Source organism: Nematolebias whitei, chromosome 8 (assembly GCF_014905685.2).
Source record: "Nematolebias whitei isolate Nwh7 chromosome 8, NemWhi1, whole genome shotgun sequence".
Classification (NCBI taxonomy): Eukaryota; Metazoa; Chordata; class Actinopteri; order Cyprinodontiformes; family Rivulidae; genus Nematolebias; species Nematolebias whitei.
Genome location: NC_056505.1, coordinates 46,567,058 through 46,587,730, shown reverse-complemented (window position 1 = coordinate 46,587,730; position 20,673 = coordinate 46,567,058). Strand labels below are relative to the sequence as shown.

The 20,673-nt window shown below is 43.7% G+C and overlaps 1 protein-coding gene across 1 annotated transcript in view; it reads left to right on the top strand.

Annotated features, from left to right (window-relative positions):
• Window positions 1-20,673, top strand: part of pnpla7b (patatin-like phospholipase domain containing 7b) — a gene marked incomplete in the record, with an annotated part of 164,612 nt that overhangs the window by 2,178 nt on the left and 141,761 nt on the right. The window contains 4 exon segments of the mRNA XM_037679949.1: window positions 5,288-5,332; window positions 6,522-6,596; window positions 6,802-6,889; window positions 7,624-7,703. Coding sequence (XP_037535877.1) covers window positions 5,294-5,332; window positions 6,522-6,596; window positions 6,802-6,889; window positions 7,624-7,703 — 282 coding nt within the window.

Genomic DNA, 20,673 nt, shown 5'->3' with positions numbered 1-20,673 from the left:
TAAGAAAAACAGTAATAACATCTAAGATATGAACTAAGAAAAACATCAACTAAATATACACTAAGCACTCATAACATAAAACATTGAACATCAGCACAAACATGATCATGAGTCTGTGAGCAGATGAGCACGCATGAACACATCAACATTGAAACAGATCAGCAGCAACATGAAACAGATCAGCAGCAACATGAAACAGATCAGCAGCAACATGATATGGTTTTTCACAGTGATTATTCTAGTTAGAGATTCATGAGTCTAACAGCCTCAGGGTAGAAGCTGTTCCTCAGTTTAGTGGTTCTACACTTAATGCTCCTCAACCTCCTTCCTGAGGGGAGTGGGGCAAAAAGTGTGTGTGCTGGGTGGGTGGGGTCCTTCATGATGCAGGTGGCCCTCTTCCTGCATCTGGAGGTGTAGATGTCTGTGATGGTGGGGAGGCTGATTCCGACAGACTTCTGTGCAGCCTTCACCACTCTCTGCAAAGCTTTTCTTTCTGCAGCTGTGCAGCCTCCATGCCACACATTGATGCTGGAGCACAGGATGCTCTCCACTGCACACCTGTAGAAGGAGATGAGGACTGAGCTTCCCAGACCAGCTCGCCTCAGCCGCCTGAGGAAGTAAAGTCTCTGATGAGCTTTCTTGATCAGGCTGGTGGTGTTGTTGCTCCAGCTGAGGTTGTCATTCATGTGTACACCCAAGTACTTGTAGCTGGAGACCACTTCCACCGCAGATCCTCTTATGTTCAGGGGGGTGTAGGTGTTTTTGTTCCTTCTGAAGTCCACAATCATCTCCTTTGTCTTCTTCACATTGATGTGAAGGTTATTCTCTCTGCACCAGCTCTCCAGGTGTTCCACCTCCTGCCTGTAGCTGGACTCATCATTGTTTGTGATGCATCCCACCACCGCTGTATCATCTGCAAACTTTACAATGTGACAGCCTGGATGGGTAGCTGCACAATCATACGTGAGCAGAGTAAACAGGAGGGGGCTCAACACACATCCCTGAGGAGAGCCAGTACTGAGGGTTATATTGAGGGTTAAATGGAGGGGCTTAGTCCTAGTGTGGATAGTTTGTCCATCAGGGTTTGGGGGATCATGGTGTTGAAGGCGGATGTGAAGTCCACAAAGAGCATACGGACGTAAGAGTTTTTCTGCTCCAGGTGGTTGAGTGCAGTGTGGACCACAGAGGAGATTGCATCCTCTGTTGATCGGTTCTCACGGTATGCATACTGATGAGGGTCCTCGTTGATGTTGATGGTTGTTTTGATGTGAGTCATGACCAGTTATTCGAAGCATTTAGTGACTATCGGGGTGAGGGCCACTGGCCGATAGTCATTCAGACCAGTCACTGTAGAGCTTTTTGGGACTGGGATGATGGTGGCAGTCTTCAAGCAGGTGGGAACTGTCTCCAGGGTTAGTGAGGTGTTAAAGATGTCTGCCAGCACCTCACAGAGCTGATCAGCACATTCCTTCAACACTTTTCCGGGCATGTTGTCTGGGCCAGTTGCCTTGTGCGGACGAGACTTTATCAGTCTCTTAAATGTTTACAATGATCTGACATTTTTAATGTTATCATTCAAACCATTCCACATCCTATTCCCTGAATTATTGTGGATCGTTCCTTCAAACTAGTCCTAAAATAAGGCTTCACAAACATCTCAATTCCTTTAAGAACATATACACTTTCTCTTTTAACAAAATTTGTTTGAATATTAACGGGCAACATTTCTTTATGTGCCCTACCTGTATACATAAGCAACAAAATGTTATAATTAACCAAATCATAGAATCCCCAAATTTTCAGTTGATAAAATAACGTATTTGACGGATATCTATTGTTTTTTTCATAATAATTCGTACAGCTCTTTTCTGTAAAATGAACAAAGGATTAGTTATAGTTTTACACGTGTTACCCCAGACTTCAATACAGTAAACCAAATAAGGAACAACTATTGCATTATAAAACATAAACATTGCTTTATCAGTGAATAACTCTTACTTTTTACAGAATTGCTATCGATTTAGATATTTTTGTTCTCAAATTGTTTATGTGAGGTTTCCATGTTAATTTCTCATCAATAATAACACCCAAAAATTTCACCTCACTGACTCTGCAAATTTCAGTTCCACCTACCAAAAATGGAGCGTGAACATCTGTTTTTCTGTTACTGTGTATCATGTAATAGGTTTTATCCAGATTTAATGATAACTTATTTAGAAGAAACCAATTTTGGATTTTCACAAAATCTGACTGTATTAACTTCAACATTTGTTCTGTATCATCACCTTTACAAATAAATGTTGTGTCATCTGCAAATAAAATACATCTAAAAAAGTCTGAAACATTAACCAAGTCATTCACATACAAATTAAATTACCTGGGTCCAAGTATGGAGCCTTGAGGCACTCCACATGTGATATTACTAAATTTAGATCTTATGTTATGTATTTGAACAAATTGTTTTCTATCTTTCAAATAACTATTTACCCACTTTAATGCTGTCCCTCTAACATATTTATATAGTTTCTCAAGAAGAATTCCATGATCTATAGTATCAAATGCCTTACTTAAATCAACATGAATACTAATACAACTCTTCTTTTGATCAACTGTATTTGTTATTTGTTCCACCAATTCAACAAGTGACATTGATGTGGAATTATTTTTTCTAAATCCATATTGACTGTTACTTAGTGTGTTTTGTTTGTCAATGGATTGATCCAATCTGATCCCAAATAATTTCTCCAAAATCTTTGAAAATTGTGGCAACAGTGATATTGGTCTATAATTATTAAGGTCACGTTTATCCCCATTTTAAAAGTTTTGGGTGAGGACACATAATTGCATGAATACATTCTCTAACCACCTGCGCCACCATAGGTCCACTTGTCACTATTACGGACCCAAGCGATGGAAATGGCCTCTCCCCGGCCGTCGGGCCACCTGTGAATGTTGTGACAGTGAAGTAGGCGAGGTACCAACTTGCATTTTTCATTCAACCTTTAGTTCTACAGGTTAGTTTCAGTGAGTCACGAGGACTCAGAGGAGAGACCTGTTTTAAACAAAAGACACAGATGAGGTGCACACAGCAATAAACATGCTTTATAAAAGCATATAACATGAAAAGCAAATAAAAGAAGTGATATAAAATCAAATTAAACATATGCTACATTATAAAGCAGTGTAAAATTGTAAGGATGGTACTTTTCTGTGGCCCGGTTTGTGTCTGTTTCCCTTGTGCTCCCTCACTAGTTCTATTAGTGCCACCTGTGTCTTGCCCCAGCTGTTTGTTATCACGTCTCGTCTTGTCCTTGTATTTAAGCCGTCCTATTCTGTCTTGTTCTTCGTCGGGTCGTCTTCGTTGGGTACTCTTTGTTGGGTCCTCTTTGTTGGGTCTCCTGAGTCTTTCCCTGAGTCTTCCTGGTTCCTCGAGTTCCCCGTGTCTCTCGTGTCTCCTGAGTTCCCCGTGCCTTCTTCCTATGTCCATGTAAGTTTTGCTGCCCTGTCAGCTTGTTTATTTTGTACTTTCGTTTTTCATTAAAATCCTATTTTTGTATTTTTGCCGAGTTGAGTCCCTGTTCTGCACTCTGGGTTCGCTCCTGACACAAATCCTAACAAAAATCCTAACAAAAATACTTAAAACAGGAACTTATCTGCATTGATGTTTCCATTCAGCTTAACAGTTGTTTAAAATCCTTAGAGAGGTCAAGGTCGAGAGAGAGCTTCAGATGTTTTTGCAAAGTGTTACAGGAGGCCACTTTAAAATGTGCAGTTTGATCACAGCACAACGTCACAGATGTTGCACGTTCTCAGGGAGTGTGCAACCAGTGTGTTATATATGTATGTGTGTGTGTGTGTGTGTGTTCAATTTACTTGCAGTCCCTTTTCTATTTCAGTCCGGAAAAACACTCTTCTTGAAAACTACAAACATTCACTTTTCAAATCCCTTAGCGACGGGGGACATCGGCATGCCACTTGTTCAGTTGCTCTTAACACAAATGGCTAATCAACCAATCACATTGAAGCAACTAATGCCTTTAGGCATGTAAACATGGTCAATATGACTTGCTGTAGTTTAAACTTAGCAGAAGAAAAGGGGAAGAAAGGGGATTTAAGTGACTTTGAACATGTCATGGTTGTTTCTGTCATATGGGCTCGTCTGAGTATTTCAGACTGCTGCTGATTGACCAGGATTATTACATACAACCATCTCTTGGGTTTAAATAGAAAAGTACCAAAAAAAGACAACATCCAGAGTGTCACTCCTGTAACCGAGGCAACAGTTCATACAGACTCACCAATACTGGACAGTAAGAATTAGAGAAACACTGCCTGCTCTGAGTCTGGATTGATCCTCCATAGTCACCAGATCCTCGTGTCCCACATTTTTTATTAGTGGTGGAACAGGAGCTTTACTTCATAGATGCTGCTGACAAATCTGCATGTGTTGCATGATGCTCTCAGTATGGACCTAAATCTCTGGTGAATGTTCCAATATCTTATTGAATCTACCCTACAAAGAATGACACAGTTGTAAAGGCAACAAGGGTCCATCATGGTACTACCAGTGAGTATGTAATAAAGTGGCCAGTGAGCGCAGATCTTAACAAGTTTCATAAGTGGCTGTGTCACAGGCAGTGAAAATGTAAAAGCGCTCTCTTATCACAGTGTTTGCAGTACAGTCCACAGCCCTCCACACTTTGGCCTTTTTAAACAAGACTGAACCCCGTGCTGCTTCTCATCATGCATGTTTGTGTAACAGCAGACCATTAACCAGAAATTACTTACACCGCATGTAACCTTTCTGTCACAAGGAGGCCCAACCTTAAAATGGACAAAGCTTTTTCCATTTTACTATAAATGTTAAACAAAATGCCCATATAGTATTTTATTTGTTATAAATGTTTTGTTTTAAAAACTTAAATTATGTCATTAAAATCATTAACTGATGAAGAAAACAGGAGACATTGTTAAAGTTTTTTTCATGCTTTCCATCCTTTGCAGTGCAGTTTGAGGTTTTGTTATGGAGGAGTTAAATTCACATCCTTGTACAAATATTTACAGTGAATTATACGTGTTTCAGTATTTAAAAACAAGAAGTCATTAATTTACAGAAAAGCAGAAATTGTGAAGATGGATGTGCTTCAAAAATGTAAAATGTGTTTATAAACTTAACGTTTAACTTCTTAACATTTTGCTGTAATAAAATGTCATCCTGGATATTAGTTTATTATTTTATTGTGTTTGTTTTTTAGTTTATTATTTTATTGCGTTTGTTTTTTAACAGCCAGGCATGGAAGACAAGGATGAAGAGGAGGGCTGTTTATACCCGGTCAGTCATTCTTTACTGCATCTTTTGTGATTGTACGAGAATAAAAACTCTGTCAAGGTTCACATGAAGAACATTATTGTGCTAATTTTGTGCAGTGCTGTTCATTATATTATCAATTCTTTTCATTTTTATTTTAAACATCTCTGGACCAAAGCTTATTTAAAATGAACTGAGGTAAAGTGGAAAACTTCTGTGGTCAAACTGAAATTTGACTCTTTTTTTTTCAATTTTAATTTATTTTTCATGGACCTCAGTAAACAGGAGAGGGACAGCCTGTTATCAGCACACAGTTCAAACGCCTGCCTCTCTGATGGTATGGGGGTGCATAATTGCCCATGACACGGGCAGCTTACAGATTTGCAAAAGGCACCATCATTGCATAAATATTTAAGCAGGTTTTTGAACAACATCCAAACAACTTTGGTTTTTTCCCCAGGGAAGGCCTTGCATATTTTAACAAGACGGTACTTCATCCATTACAGCTTCATAGTAGATGATTCCAGGTGCTTAACAGGCCTGCGTGCAGCACCAGTTAACATTTCTGCTGATACTAATGCACATACTCAAAGTAAAAATAAAGGTCACATTTGTTGCATCATGAAACAAAAATCAAATCATCAAAGACGGTTAAAAAATGAAAATCCTACATCAGCAAAGAATGGGACAATACTCCCCTTCAACATCTCCAGCAACTGGTCGTCTCACTTCCTGGATGTTGACAGACCGTCGATAAAAGGAGATAAGGTGCTTCATAGTGGAATACATGGACATGTCCCCATTTTAAAGAGATGTGCTGCTGACATCAAATTCAAAATGGCCTTATTCCTAAACATGGTGCAATATCTTAGTTTACACATTTGACGTGTTTATCTGTATTTCTGTAAAGCACTTTGTGATTTTATCTATGAAAAGTGCTATATAAATAAAGTTTACTTACATACTTACTGTGTTGCATTGTGAATAAAATGTGGATTTATGAGATTTGCAAATCAATTAATTTTGTATTTATTCACATTTTATAAAATGTCAGAACTTTGCCAGAAATAATGTTGTAAAACGTCTGTAGTGGTAAAACCGATAAATCCTACAGTCTTGTTAAAATGTCACTACTAAGCTCTAATATCTCCTCGTACTCTCAGACTGTGCAGTTGATGCTTGTGCTGGTTTGTCTTTGTGATGAATCTTTCAGGGCCTGTTTCCGTTCAGTCGAGAGATTAAAGCCAAGATGGAGCAGTTTGTGGAGGAGAGAACAGAGGCCAGTTTGGTGAGCACTCCGACTACAGAGCTGTCTGCATTAAACCAACAATCACAGTGATCACATCATGATCAGACCATCTGGAGGGAAATTTTGGGCACATGAAAACCCTAATTTTTAATCTTTTGTTTGGGAGATTGTTATATCGTTATGGATTGAAAATAGGTGGTATAGATTTTGTTCACAGAAGAAGAATGTTTTGTCTTTCTTGCAGTGGATTTCTGTGCTGGTGGGAGCTGTGGTAACCATTTCATTCCTTGGGTTTTTGGTGTTTCTCCTTTACAGAAGATACAAACGATCAAGTCAGTACTCTTCACACTCTAATCCTATATAATCCTATATAACTTTCCATTACACGTTATTGTTATTCACAGGACAAGAATCTGCATTATTTTGGTATCACAAAGAAGCTCACTCCACAGAAGTGCTGGTTTGTCATCAATGTATATTTCCATACGACGACGACATTCGTTCTCAGCATTTAACCCATCGCACCTGGGATACACCCAGGTGGAGCACTGGGCAGCTATGCAAGTGCCCGGGGAGCAGTTAGGGATTAAGTGTCTTGCTCAAGGACACCACGGCATGTGGGCATGACGGGGACTTTCTTGTCTTAAGTCATCTGCCCTACCACTACACCATCTCAGCCCCCACATGTCAGCATGCTTATGATCCAGTCTCAGATGTACTGCATTACATAAGTGTGTTTAATTCAAACATTTTCAGTTTAATAGTATGATCCAAGTTCAACACAAATACTATGATACGTAATTAGAATGGGTGGATTACAAAATGCCAGTTTGCAAAAAGCTGTCGTTCTAAGGAAACCAGCAGATCGTGTTAAACCATCCTTCCATCCTTAGGTTTTCTGTTTAAAAAGATGCACACGAGGCCTCAGGTCTGAACAACCAAGTGTACTTCAGGTTCCTCAAACAATACTGACCTCCGGGTAATTTTAAACAGCAGCAGGGAAGTGATAAAGCTAAGCCTCACCACAAGCAGGTTGTTGGTCTTAGAGAACCTTTGCTTGTTTCAGAGGAAGATGCCGGTGTTCCTCACTACCGCTTCAGAAAAAGGGATAAGGTGATGTTCTATGGGCGAAAGATCATGAGAAAGGTAAGTTCTATTTTTATCAGCCAACATGTTGCTCTCCTTACAGTGGTTTCTGTTTGTTTAACGGGGCAACCCTGCATTATGATTTTATGTTACAATGTATTATATTTATGTGTAAAGGTTTTTGTTTTTTTCATTCAACCTTTATTTCTACGGGTTAGTCTCATTGAGCCACGAGGACTCATTTATAAGAGAGACCTGTTCCAGACAGAACAGAAAGTACAGACTACAATAACAATAAACAATAGTAACAATAAATTACAGTTAAAATGCAGTTAAAATTAAAGTAGTGTTATAAAACAATAAATCAGGGTGGCGTAAAACAAGGTAAAATACGAAAAACTAACGTATTTGTTTTGATGTTTCTAGTGACCTTATCAAATGTTTAAAATCCCCTAAAGAAATTAAGGTGGACAGCTTCAGTTCCAGTTGCAAGGTGTTCCAGGTGCAGGTGCTGAGGAGGAAAAGGTCTTTTGGCCAAGTTCAGTCCTCACTGAGGGAACGCTGCAGGTAATGATGGCCTGAGAGCGCACGTTGGAACTGCACTGACAAAGTGACATGTGGGAGGAGATATAAGAAGGTAGCAGACCAAGGAGGGATTTATAGATGAAGATGAACCAGTGTGAGAGCCTACGTGTAGATAATGATGACTAACTGACCAGTGAATACAGAGTGCAGTGATGGGTACGATAGTTACAACCAGTTATGAATCTTAGCGCACCATGATAGACAGCATCCAACATCTGCAAGGAGCTGGCAGGAGCATTCATATGCCAATGTCACCGTAGTCAATGACAGGTAGGAAGGTAGTGGTTACAAGACGTTTTCTGGCATTCAGAGTTAAACAAGATCTATTTCTGAAAAAGAAACCACGTTTTAATTTCAGTTTCTTTATCAAGTTTTCAACGTGGTTTAAAAGAGAGATGCGCATCGACCAAAATTCCCAAGTATTTGCAAGAATCTACAAACTCAATAGGAACACCATACATGGATGAGATAGGAGGAAGAGTTGCTGGCACCGACTTTCTGTTGGAAAACATCATCCCTTTGGTTTTGTCAGCATTTAGCACCAGCTTGAGATGGAATAAGTCAGACTGAATGATGTCAAATGCAGACTGTAGAAGCTGGAAAACCTGGGCAACTGTGTTAGCTCAGCAATAAACAACAGTGTTGTCGGCATAGAGATGCAAGGATGCGTCAGGAATGTTTTGACCTACATTATTTATATAAATTATAAAAAGAGTGTGACCTAAAACTGAGCCTTGTGGCACATGATTAGTGTCCGTTAGGTAGATAGATGAAGTACCGTTATCTTGAACACATTGCCTTTGACCTGAGAGAAAGTTTGAGAACCAGACAACAGTGTGATCTGAGAAGCTAATATCTGAGATCTCATGGTTTAAGCATAACTGTTTTAACCACTGTTGTTGTCACTCTTTCTTAAAATCAGGTCTCTCTTGTAAATGAGTCCCCGAGGCTCAATGGGATTAATCTGTATAAATGAAAGTTGAATGAATAGGATGTCATGATCTATAGTACAAACCGGATTCCAAAAAAGTTGGGACACTAAACAAATTGTGAATAAAAACTGAATGCAATGATGTGGAGATGGCAAATGTCAATATTTTATATGTAATATAACATAGATGACAGATCAAAAGTTTAATCTGAGTAAATGTAACATCCATCCATCCATTATCTTTACCCGCTTGTTCCATTTTGGGTCACGGGGGTCGCTGGAGCCCATGTCCAGCAATCACTGTGCGAGGGGCGGGGTACACCCTGGACGGGTCGCAAGTCCATCACAGGGACACATAGAGACAAACGAGACAAACAACCATTCACTCTCTCACTCACACCTAGGGACAATTTAGAGTTACCAATCAGTCTAACATGCATGTTTTTGGACTGTGGGAGGAAACCGGAGTACCCGGAGAAAACCCACGCATGCACGGAGAGAACATGCAAACTCCACCCAGAAAGGCCCCTGGACCGGGGTTTGAACCAAGGACCTGCTCACTGAGAGGCAGCAGCTCTACCACTTGCGCCACCGTGCTGCCCGTAAATGTAACATTTTAAAGGAAAAATATGTTGATTCAAAATTTCACAGTGTCAACAAATCCCAAAAAAGTTGGAACAAGTAGCAATAAGTGGCTGGAAAAAGGAAATTGAGCATATAACGAAAAGCTGGAAGACCAATTAACACTAATTAGGTCAATTGGCAACATGATTGGGTATAAAAAGAGCTTCTCAGAGTCAGTGTCTCTCAGAAGCCAAGATGGTAAGAGGATCACCAATTCCACCATTGTTGCGCAGAAAGATAGTGCAACAATACCAGAATGGTGTTACGCAGCATAAAATAGCAAAGACTTTTAAGTTATCGTCATCAACCGTGCATAACATCATCAAAAAATTCAGAGAATATGGAGCAATCGCTGTGTGTAAGGGTCAAGGCCGTAAAACTCAACTGGATGCTCGTGATCTCTGGGCCCTTAAACGTCACTGCACCTCAAACAGGAATGCCACTGTCAAGGAAATAACAGAATGGGCTCAGGAATACTTCCAGAAAGCATTGTCAGTGAACACAATCCGCCGTTGCCAGCTGAAACTCTACAGTGCAAAGAGGAAGCCATTTCTAAGCAAGCTCCATAAGCTCAGACGTTTGAACTGGGCCAGGGGTCATTTAAAATGGAGTGTGGCAAAATGGAAGACTGTTCTGTGGTCAGATGAGTCACGATTTGAAGTCATTTATGGAACACTGGGACGCCATGCCATCCGTACCAGAGAGGACAAGGATAGCCCAAGTTGTTATCAACGCTCCGTTCAGAAGCCTGCATCACTGATGGTATGGGGTTGCATGAGCGCTTGTGGCATGGGCAGCTTGCATGTCTGGAAAGGCACCATTAATGCAGAGAACTATGTTCAGGTTCTAGAACAACATATGCTCCCATCTAGACGTCATCTCTTTCAGGGAAGACCCTGCATTTTTCAACACGATAATGCCAGACCACATTCTGCAGCAATCACAACATCATGGCTACATAGGAGAAGGATCCGGGTACTGAAATGGCCAGCCTGCAGTCCAGATCTTTCACCTATAGAGAACATTTGTCGCATCGTAAAGAGGAAGGTGCGACAAAGAAGGCCCAAGACGATTGAACAGTTAGAGGCCTGTATTAGACATGAATGGGAGAGCATTCATATTTCTAAACTTGAGAAACTGGTCTCCTCTGTCCCCAGACGTCTGTTGAGTGTTGTAAGAAGAAGGAGAGATGCCATACAGTGGTAAAAATGGACTTGTCCCAACTTTTTTGGTATTTGTTGATGCCATGAAATTTGGAAACAACAGATTTTTCCCTTAAAATGATACATTCTCTCAGTTTAAACTTTTGATCTGTGGTTTGTGTTCTATTCTGAATCATATATTAGATGTTGGCACCTCCACATCATTGCATTCAGGTTTTATTCACAATTTGTTTAGTGTTCCAACTTTTTTGGAATCTGGTTTGTATCAAAGGCTTTGGACAGGTCTAAAGTGCAGCACAGTAATCCTTAGCATCCAAAGCTTCAAAAACATCTTTAAAAATTTTATTGAAGTTGTCAGGTTTTATTGTCTTACTGTACACAGGCTGTTATATGTAAAATAAGGGAGGAGACAGGTTATTTATCCCTGTCCACCCCTAAAAGTATATTATCCTGCTGGAAGCTAAACCTCTGTTCTAGTCTCAAATCGCTGGAAGACTCCATGTTCCTCTCAAGAATTTCTCAACCTTTCCTTTAAGTCTGACAAGTGTTCCAGTCTCTGCTAATGGAAAAGAAAAACACTCCCACAGCACGATGCTGCCACTACTACCATGCTTCACTGTAGGTCTGGTGTTCTCAGCATGGTGAAAGGTGGTATATTTGATTCAGACATGGTGTTGTCCTTGATCGTCTAAAAGTTTGAATTTGAACACTTCTGAACACAAACCTTTCTTCCACATGTTTGGGAAAGAAATTTCCGCTCAACTTATATTTCTATAATTCGTAGACTCTTATGTAGTGAACTTAATCTGAGGTCAAAACTCTTGACCTTAAGAACCTTGTGGGACAGGAACTGTCATTTCATTGATTTGAATCCAGAAATACAGGTTCACCCATCCTGAGACTTTCTTTCTTGAAAATTCAAGTGAAAGAACACTCTCTTTTTATTATCATTACTATTTTACAAATGTTGATAATCAAAGTGTCTTAGTTCAAACCATTTTAGATGTTGCAGTGAACTAATCAATTTTATTAACTGTGTAATGATTTTTAATTCTCATGCAAAGTTAGAACTCATGTTAAAGCTGTTACAGAGTAATTATGCATTTTTTGATTTCTGTCTGTGAATGAGCAAAGTGTGCGTTCCAGGGTCAGGAGTCGAAGCAGACATGCGTTGGAACAACTGTCCTGTTTATATCCTCTCAGACGTCAACAGGGGGGTTTTGGCACCTGTTTCTTAAACTCGCCAAAACAAAACTCTCTCTGTCTGTGAGAACATTTCTGATCTGTTCCATAACAATTCTTGCTGCCTTCTAACCTTTTACGTCACAAAACACACCCCGCCTGAATGATCCTAGGAGCTATGCTGTCCCAAGACAGATTGGTCCTAGGTTACAGGCCAGACAAAGAGTGATTCGAAAGATTTTTATGGTCATGACACAGCAAGGAACTTGGTGTCCCTTACCCGGATGTGGGTCACCGGGGCCCAACCCTGGAGCCAGGGAGCCTGGGAGAGACTCGTTGGCAAGTGCCTGGTGACCGGGTCTCTACCCATGGGGCCCGGTCAGGCTCAGCCCCAAGGAGCAGCATGGGTTTGCCTTCCTGTGAACCCACCACCTGCAGGAAGGGCCATAAAAGTCGGGTGCATGATGCTATGGGCAGTGGCCGAAGGCGGGGATCTTGGTGCTCTGACCCTGGCTTACCAAAACTGGCTTTTGGGACATGGAATGTAACCTCTCTGGCAGGGAAGGAGCCTGAGCTCGTGCGTGAGGTTGAGAGGTACCGACTAGATATAGTTGGGCTCATCTGGACACACAGCATGGGCTCTGGAACTGATCTCCTCGAGAGGGGCTGGACCTTATTCCACTCTGGAGTTGCCCATGGTGAGAGGCGTTGAGCTGGTGTGTGTCTACTTGTAGCCCCCGACTTGGTGCCTGTGTGTTGGGAGTTTTCCCCGGTAGATGAGAAGGTGTCTTCCCTTTGCCTTCGGGTGGGGGGACAGGCTCTGACTGTTGTTTGTGCCTATGCGCCGAACTGCAGTTCAGAGTATCCAGCCTTCTTGGAGTCCTTGGCAGGGGTGCTGGAAGGTGCGCCAGCTGGGGACTCCTTTATTCTGCTGGGGGACTTCAATGCCCACGTGGGTAATGACAGTGTGGCCTGGAGGGGCGTGATTGGGAGGAACGGCCTCTCTGATCTAAACCCGAGCGGTATTCTGTTGTTGGACTTCTGTGCTAGTCATAGCTTGTCCAGCACGAACACTATGTTCGAACATAAGGGTGTCCATAAGTGCACTTGGCACCAGGACACCCTAGGTCGTAGATCGGTGATTGACTTCATAGTCGTGTCATCTGATTTGCAGCCGTTTGTTTTGGACATTTGGGTGAAGAGAGGAGCTAAGCTGTCAACTGATCACCACCTGGTAGTTAGTAGGGATGGGGCCGATCCGATCCAGTATCGGTATCGGCCTCCGATACCAGCATAATTTACGTATCTGATTTTTTCCGATCCAACCTGCCGATATTTCCGATCCATGATGCATGTTGGCTTCAAACTATGGAATGGATTTCCTGAACGGAGGCGTGCTTCATGAACCACTTAATATTTTTTAATATCCACTTTAAAGCTAGGAATAAAAAAAAAAACGTTTTGTGTTAGCAGAATTTAATTCTAACTTTAAAACTTATTCAACATTAATAAAACTTACCTCAAGTTGCCTTTTTGGACATGCATGCATATATTTGTACAAATTGTACTTGAGAGGAGATTATAACAGCCTCATATAAAATCAGTGATGATGATGATGATATTGGAACAGGATCGGTATCGGCCGAAACACAGATTTAGGTATCGGGATCGGATCGGAAGTAAAAAAAAAGTGGATCAGTGCATCCCTAGTAGTGAGTTGGATCAGATGGTGGGGGAAGATGCCAGACAGACCCGGTAGACCCAAACGTGTAGTGAGGGTTGGCTGGGAACGCCTGGCAGAAGAACCCGTCAGAGAGATCTTCAACTCACACCTCCGGGAGAGCTTTAACCACATCCCAGTTGAGGTGGAGGACATTGAGTCCGAGTGGGCCATGTTCCACACCTCGCTTGTTGAGGTAGCTGCCTTGAGCTGTGGCCGCAAGGTTGTCGGTGCTTCTCACGGTGGCCATCCACGAACTCGGTGGTGGACACCCCGGGTTAGGGAGGCTGTCAAGCTGAAGAAGGAGTCCTATCGGGACTTGTTGGCCTGTGGGACTCTGGAGGCAGCTGAGGAGTACCGGAGAGCCAAGCGGTGTGCAGGCTTGGCTGTTGCTGAGACAAAAGCTCGGATGTGGAAGGAGTTCGGTGAGACCTTGGATAGAGACTCTCGATCGGCTCCGAGGAGATTCTGGCAAACCATCAGGCGGCTGTGGCTGAGTGGTTTGTCACGCACCAAGGTTTTGGATTCAATATAAGCCAGACACAGGGGTGCAAAAATTAACAGTTTTTATTAATAAGGCTGCTGGTAGCTGCAGAGGGAGGCCTTTAATGCTATGGACAGTGGGGCAATGAAAGTTTGTGGTCCAAAGGGCAATCCAAAAGGGTGATCCGTGAGTCGAGGTCATAGACTGAAGAGGAGGTTGTTACCGTGGTCAGAGAGGCAGAACAGAACCAGATGAGGAGCAGGCAAAAAACAGGAAATCCAGAAGGCAGGCGTGAGGTCATTAATCCAGAGAACAAGGCTTGAGGTCTAGGCATGAAACTATGAGGGCTTGAAAATCAGGGACTATGGAAGGTGTAATAATTCAGCCCGGTGGAGAGTGAGAATGGAGTTTATAAAGGGTGCAGAGCAGGTGAACTAGATGAGCTGAACAAGTGAGTGTAATCAGGGCTGATGAGCTGAAAGTGCAGAGGGGGGTGTGGCTAATGACAGAAGAAAAGACAGCATGATGACAAAGAGGAGCAGAAATATGACATGATGGGGCTGTGAGTGTGAGACAGGGGCTGATGGGGGGTCAGCGGGGGCCACTGATCGCGACATAGCCCCCCCCTTAAGGTCCGGCATCCTGACGGACCTACCAGCAAAGAACTAGCAAGAGTCGGGTGGGCAGCCAGGAGGTCGTCCGACAATTGGCAATGACCAGGGAAAAAGGTCGGGCGACCCTCCAAGACCTCGAGATGGGACCAGATCTGCAGCAGGCAGCGTGGAGACCTGGGGCCCTGCAGCAGGCGACGTGGAGGCCTGGGGCCCTGCAGCAGGTGGCGTGGAGGCCTGGGGCCCTGCAGCAGGCGGCGTGGAGGCCTGGGGCCCTGCAGCAGAAAGCGTGGAGGCCTGGGGCCCTGCAGCAGGCTGCGTGGAGGCCTGGGGCCCTGCAGCAGGCTGCGTAGAGGCCTGGGGCCCTGCAGCAGGCGGCATGGAGGCCTGGGGCCCTGTAGCAGGCGGCGTGGAGACCTGGGGCCCTGCAGTAGGCGGCGTGGAGACCTGGGGCCCTGCAGCAGGCGGCGTGGAGACCTGGGACACTGCAGCAGGCGGCGTGGAGGCAGAGTTGCCCTGCAGCAGGCGGCATGGAGGCAGAGCTGCAGCAGGCGATGGGGTCAGAGCTGCAGCAGGCGATGAGGTCAGAGCTGCAGCAGGCGATGGGGCCAGAGCTGCAGCAGGCGATGAGCTATGAAAAGTCACTGGGGTGGGTAGGCAAAACCTGGCACAGAGCATAGTTTTAACAATCTGTAACTGAGTGTCCAGACGTGTAAGGGAGCTCTCGACCCCTGAGAGCTACTTCTGGTCTGGCTTAGAATCCATATTGGCTGAATTATTCTATCACGCACCAAGGTTTTGGATTCAATATTGTAAGGATGGTACCATTTGCTGTTTCTGTTTGTGTCTGTTTCCTCGTCAGTTTAATTGGTGTCACCTTTGTCTCGTCACAGCTGTTGTAATCACGTCTTGTCTTGTCCTTGTATATAAGCCTCCTGTTCTGTGTTGTTCCTTTGTCGGGTCGTATTCGTTGGGTCTCTGCGTTCTCCTGTGTTCTCCTGCGTCTCCCCTGAGCTCTCCTGAGTCCTCCCTGAGTTTCCCTCTGAGCCTTCTATCATCATGTAAGTTTTGCTGCCTCGTCAGCGTGTTATTTTGTAAATACACTCCTCCATTAAATACTTATTTTTGTAATCTGCCGAGTTGAGTCCTGTCTGCACTACTGGGTTCGTTCCTGTCCAACAAATCCTGACAAATATAAGCCAGACACAGGGGTGCAAAAATTAACAGTTTTTATTAATAAGGCTGCTGGTAGCTGCAGAGGGAGGCCTTTAATGCTATGGACAGTGAGGCAATGAATGTTTGTGGTCCAAAGGGCAATCCAAAAGGGTGATCCGTGAGTCGAGGTCATAGACTGAAGAGGAGGTTGTTACCATGGTCAGAGAGGCAGAACAGAACCAGATGAGGAGCAGGCAAAAAACAGGAAATCCAGAAGGCAGGCGTGAGGTCATTAATCCAGAGAACAAGGCTTGAGGTCTAGGCATGAAACTATGAGGGCTTGAAAATCAGGGACCATGGAAGGTGTAATAATTCAGCCCGGTGGAGAGGGAGAATGGAGTTTATAAAGGGTGCAGGGCAGGTGAACTAGATGAGCTGAACAAGTGAGTGTAATCAGGGCTGATGAGCTGAAAGTGCAGAGGGGGGTGTGGCTAATGACAGAAGAAAAAACAGCATGATGACAAAGAGGAGCAGAAACATGACATGATGGGGCTGTGAGTGTGAGACAGGGGCTGATGGGGGGTCAGCGGGGGCCGCTGATCGTGACATGGTTAGAGCCGTCGTCCTCCAATGCGAGAGTTGGGGGTTCGACTCCACCAGCAGTCACATGCCGAAGTGTCCCTGGGCAAGACACTGAACCCCTCATAGCCTCTGATGTGTGTCCCATCAGTGTATGAATGTGATCTAAAAGCACTGATTAGTCTCATTAGAATGATTTGTTCAATTAGCTTTGTAGAAATCTAGTAGAGTGCTGTATGAATGGGTAAATGAGGGCACAGATTGTAGTGTAAAGCGCTTTGAGTATCTTGAAATAAGATAGAAAGGTGCTATATAAGTACAGTCCATTTACCATTTACCATCAGGCAGCTGAAGAGAGGAAAGCAGCACTTTACAACACTGTGTTCAGTGAAGGTGGGGTGCTGTTGACCTCAACCAGTGATGTCATCGGGAGGTGGAAGGAATACTTCTCGGACCTTCTCAATCCCACCAGCACATCTTCCATAGAGGAAGCTGAGTCGGGGGACTTTGAGGGTGATCCATCCATAACCGTGGCTGAGGTCGCCAAGGTAGTTAAAAAGCTCCGAGGCGGTAGGGCTCCGGGAGTGGATGAGATTCACCCTGATTTCCTTAAGGCTCTGGATGTTGTGGGGCTGTCTTGGCTGACATGCCTTTGCAATGTTGCGTGGACATTGGGGGCAGTACCACTGGATTGGCAGACTGGGGTGGTGGTTCCCCTCTTCAAAAAGGGGGACCGTAGGGTGTGCTCCAATTATAGGGGCATCACTCTCCTTAGCCTCCCTGGTAAGGTCTATTCAGGGGTACTGGAGAAGCGAGTCAGATCGTTGGTCAAACGTCAGATCCAGGAGGAACAATGTGGTTTCTGTCCTGGCTGTGGAACACTGGATCAGCTCTTTACCCTCACTAGGGTCTTTGAGTGGTCATGGGAATTTGCCCATCCAGTCTACATGTGTTTCGTGGACTTGGAAAAGGCATTTGACCTTGTTCCTTGGGGTACACTGCGGTAGGTGCTCCGTGAGTATGGGATTGGAGACCCGTTGTTACGGGCTGTTCAGTCCCTGTACAAGTGGTGCGAGAGTTTGGTTCGCATTGCCGGCAGTAAGTCGGACCCCTTCAGGGTGGGAGTTGGACTCCTCCAGGGCTCCCCGTTGTCACCGATTCTGTTCATAATTTTTATGGACATAATTTCTTGGTGCGGCCAGCTGACGGAGTGTTTCCGGTTCGGTGGCCTCAGGATTCCATCTCTGCTCTTTGCAGATGATGTCAGTTCTCAGCCGAGTGTGAAGCGGCTGGGATAAGAATCAGCACCTCCAAATCTGAGGCCATGGTCCTCAACCGGAAAAGGGTGGATTGCTCTCTTCAGGTCAAGGGTGAGGTTCTGCCTCAAGTGGAGGAATTCAAGTATCTCGGGGTTTTGTTCACGAGTGAGGGAAGTATGGAGCGTGAGATTGACAGATGGATTGGTGCAGCATCTACAGTATTGCTGACTCTGTACCGGTCTGTTGTGGTGAAGAGAAAGCTGAGCTGTAAGGCAAAGCTCTCTGTTTACCAGTCAGTCTACATTCCTACCTTCACCTATGGTCATGAGCTCTGATTAGGGACCGAAAGAATGAGATTGCGGATACAGTCGGTTGAAATTAATTCTCTCCTTAGGGTAGCTGGACTCTCCCTTAGAGATAGGGTGAGACGTTCCATTATCCGGGAGAGACTCGGAGTAGAACCGCTACTCCTCCACGTCAAGAGGAGCGAGTTGAGGTGGTTCGGGCATCTGGTAAGGATGCCCCCTGGGTGCCTCTCTTGGGGGGTGCTTCGGGCATGTCCAACTGGGAGGAGACCCCGGGGAAGACCCAGGACATGCTGGGGAGACTATGTCTTTCAGTTGGCCTGGGAACACCTTGGAATCCTCCCAGAAGAGCTGGAAGAGGTGGCTGTGGAAAGAGATGTCTGGGCCTCCCTGCTCAAGCTGCTGCCCCCGCGACCTGACTTTGGAACAAGCGGAAGATGATGGATGTATGTATGTATGTCTTTACAACCTACAGCTGATTTTACACAAACTTAGTGAGAAGAGAAACATGCTGGTGAAGATTCTCAGTCATCCAGGACATGATGAATTCAAAAAGCGTTCAATACAAAAATACAATACAATACATGAGGAGCGAAACATCTTCTGTTACAAATAAAGTCCAGTTGTTTTTGTATTGAACGCTTTTTGAAGAGAAACATGCTTTAAAAGGAATTAAAGTAAGGAAATCTAAATTAAAGGGCCACCTGCATCATGAAGGACCCCACTCACCCAGCACACACACTTTTTGCCCCACTCCCCTCAGGAAGGAGGTTAAGGAGCATTAAGTGTAGAACCACTAGACTGAGGAACAGCTTCTACCCTGAGGCTGTTAGACTCATGAATCTCTAACTAGAATAATCACTGTGAAAAACCATATCATGTTGCTGCTGATCTGTTTCATGTTGCTGCTGATCTGTTTCAGTGTTGATGTGTTCATGCGTGCACATCTGCTCACACAGACTCATGTTCATGTTTGTGCTGATGTTCAATGTTTTATGTTATGAGTGCTTAGTGTATATTTAGTTGATGTTTTTCTTAGTTCATATCTTAGATGTTATTACCGTTTTTCTTATACATTTTATTGTTGGATGTAACTGGGACCCTGTGTACATAATTTCGCTCCACCACATGTACCACATGAGGTGCGAATGACAATAAAGAAACTCTGACTCTGACTAAATGAAATGTTGCTTTTTTGTACAATGGTGGGCGTGCACGTACACACACACACTATAGTGTCCCCCCCACACACACACACACACACACACACACATTACAGATGCTTCTGACGCCCATGGGTGGATCCTGTTTAACTGATGTGTCTTCTCAAGTGGTTGGTTGGGGCTTGAAGAAAAGGGGTGAATAGATTTACACCCAACATCTGTATACACCCGTCGAAGGCAGATGTTTTATGTTATATTCTGTTCGTCTGTCCATAAACTTTCTCGTGTCTCACCCATAACTTCTGATTTGCTCAAGCTAATTTAACAAAACTTCACACACAAATGCACCATCACCAGACGGAGTGCCATATTCACTGTTCATCACCCTAGCACAAAGATCAATGTCACAAATCAAGGTCATGTTATGCAAGGTCTTTGCTTCTCCCACCCATAACTTCTAATCCGCTGAAGATAATTTAGCAAAACTTCATACACATGTGTAACACCATTAGACAGCATGTCATGTAATTTTTTCATCACCCCAGTGATAAAGTCAAGGTCTTAAATCTAAGTCAAAGTTAGAACAAGGTCTTTGCTTGTCCAGACCAAAACATCTGATCCTCACATACAACATGTACACTGAGTGCTAAAAATGACATTGCTTGAGATCATCATGTATAAAGTGATTTCAAGGTTGGACCAATAACTCCATTTCTCATAAAAAGATTATTTTAGTTTCAAACGCTGGCATGAATGGAAGCAGGTGATATGTATTCTTTCAAGAAACTAAAGGCCTTTAACTTTACATTTGCAACTTTTTAACTACACTTTTCATCACCCCATCTCTAAGGTCAAGGTCACAAGTCAAGGTCAAAAAGGTCACAAGTCAAGGTCAAAGTTGACAAGGTTTTTGCTTGTCCAGATCATTGCTATATGTTGTTGTATAATAGTTTATTAATGGACGTATAGTGAGTATGTGGTACTCTTTATCTATTCATTTGGATTTTTAATTTTTACAACAAACGTTTCCCATCCATCCATCCATCCATTATCTTTTACCCGCTTCTTCCGTTTTGGGTCACGGGGGTTGCCGGTGCCCACATCCAGCAATCACTGTGCGAGGGGCGGGGTACACCCTGGACGGGTCGCAAGTCATCACAGGGACACATATTACGGTGGCCCTAAGGTGTAAATGAACAACATTTGAAAAAACAGAATTACATTAAGGGGAAGTGGCCGAAGCGGAAGTGGCCCGAATCACATTTGAAA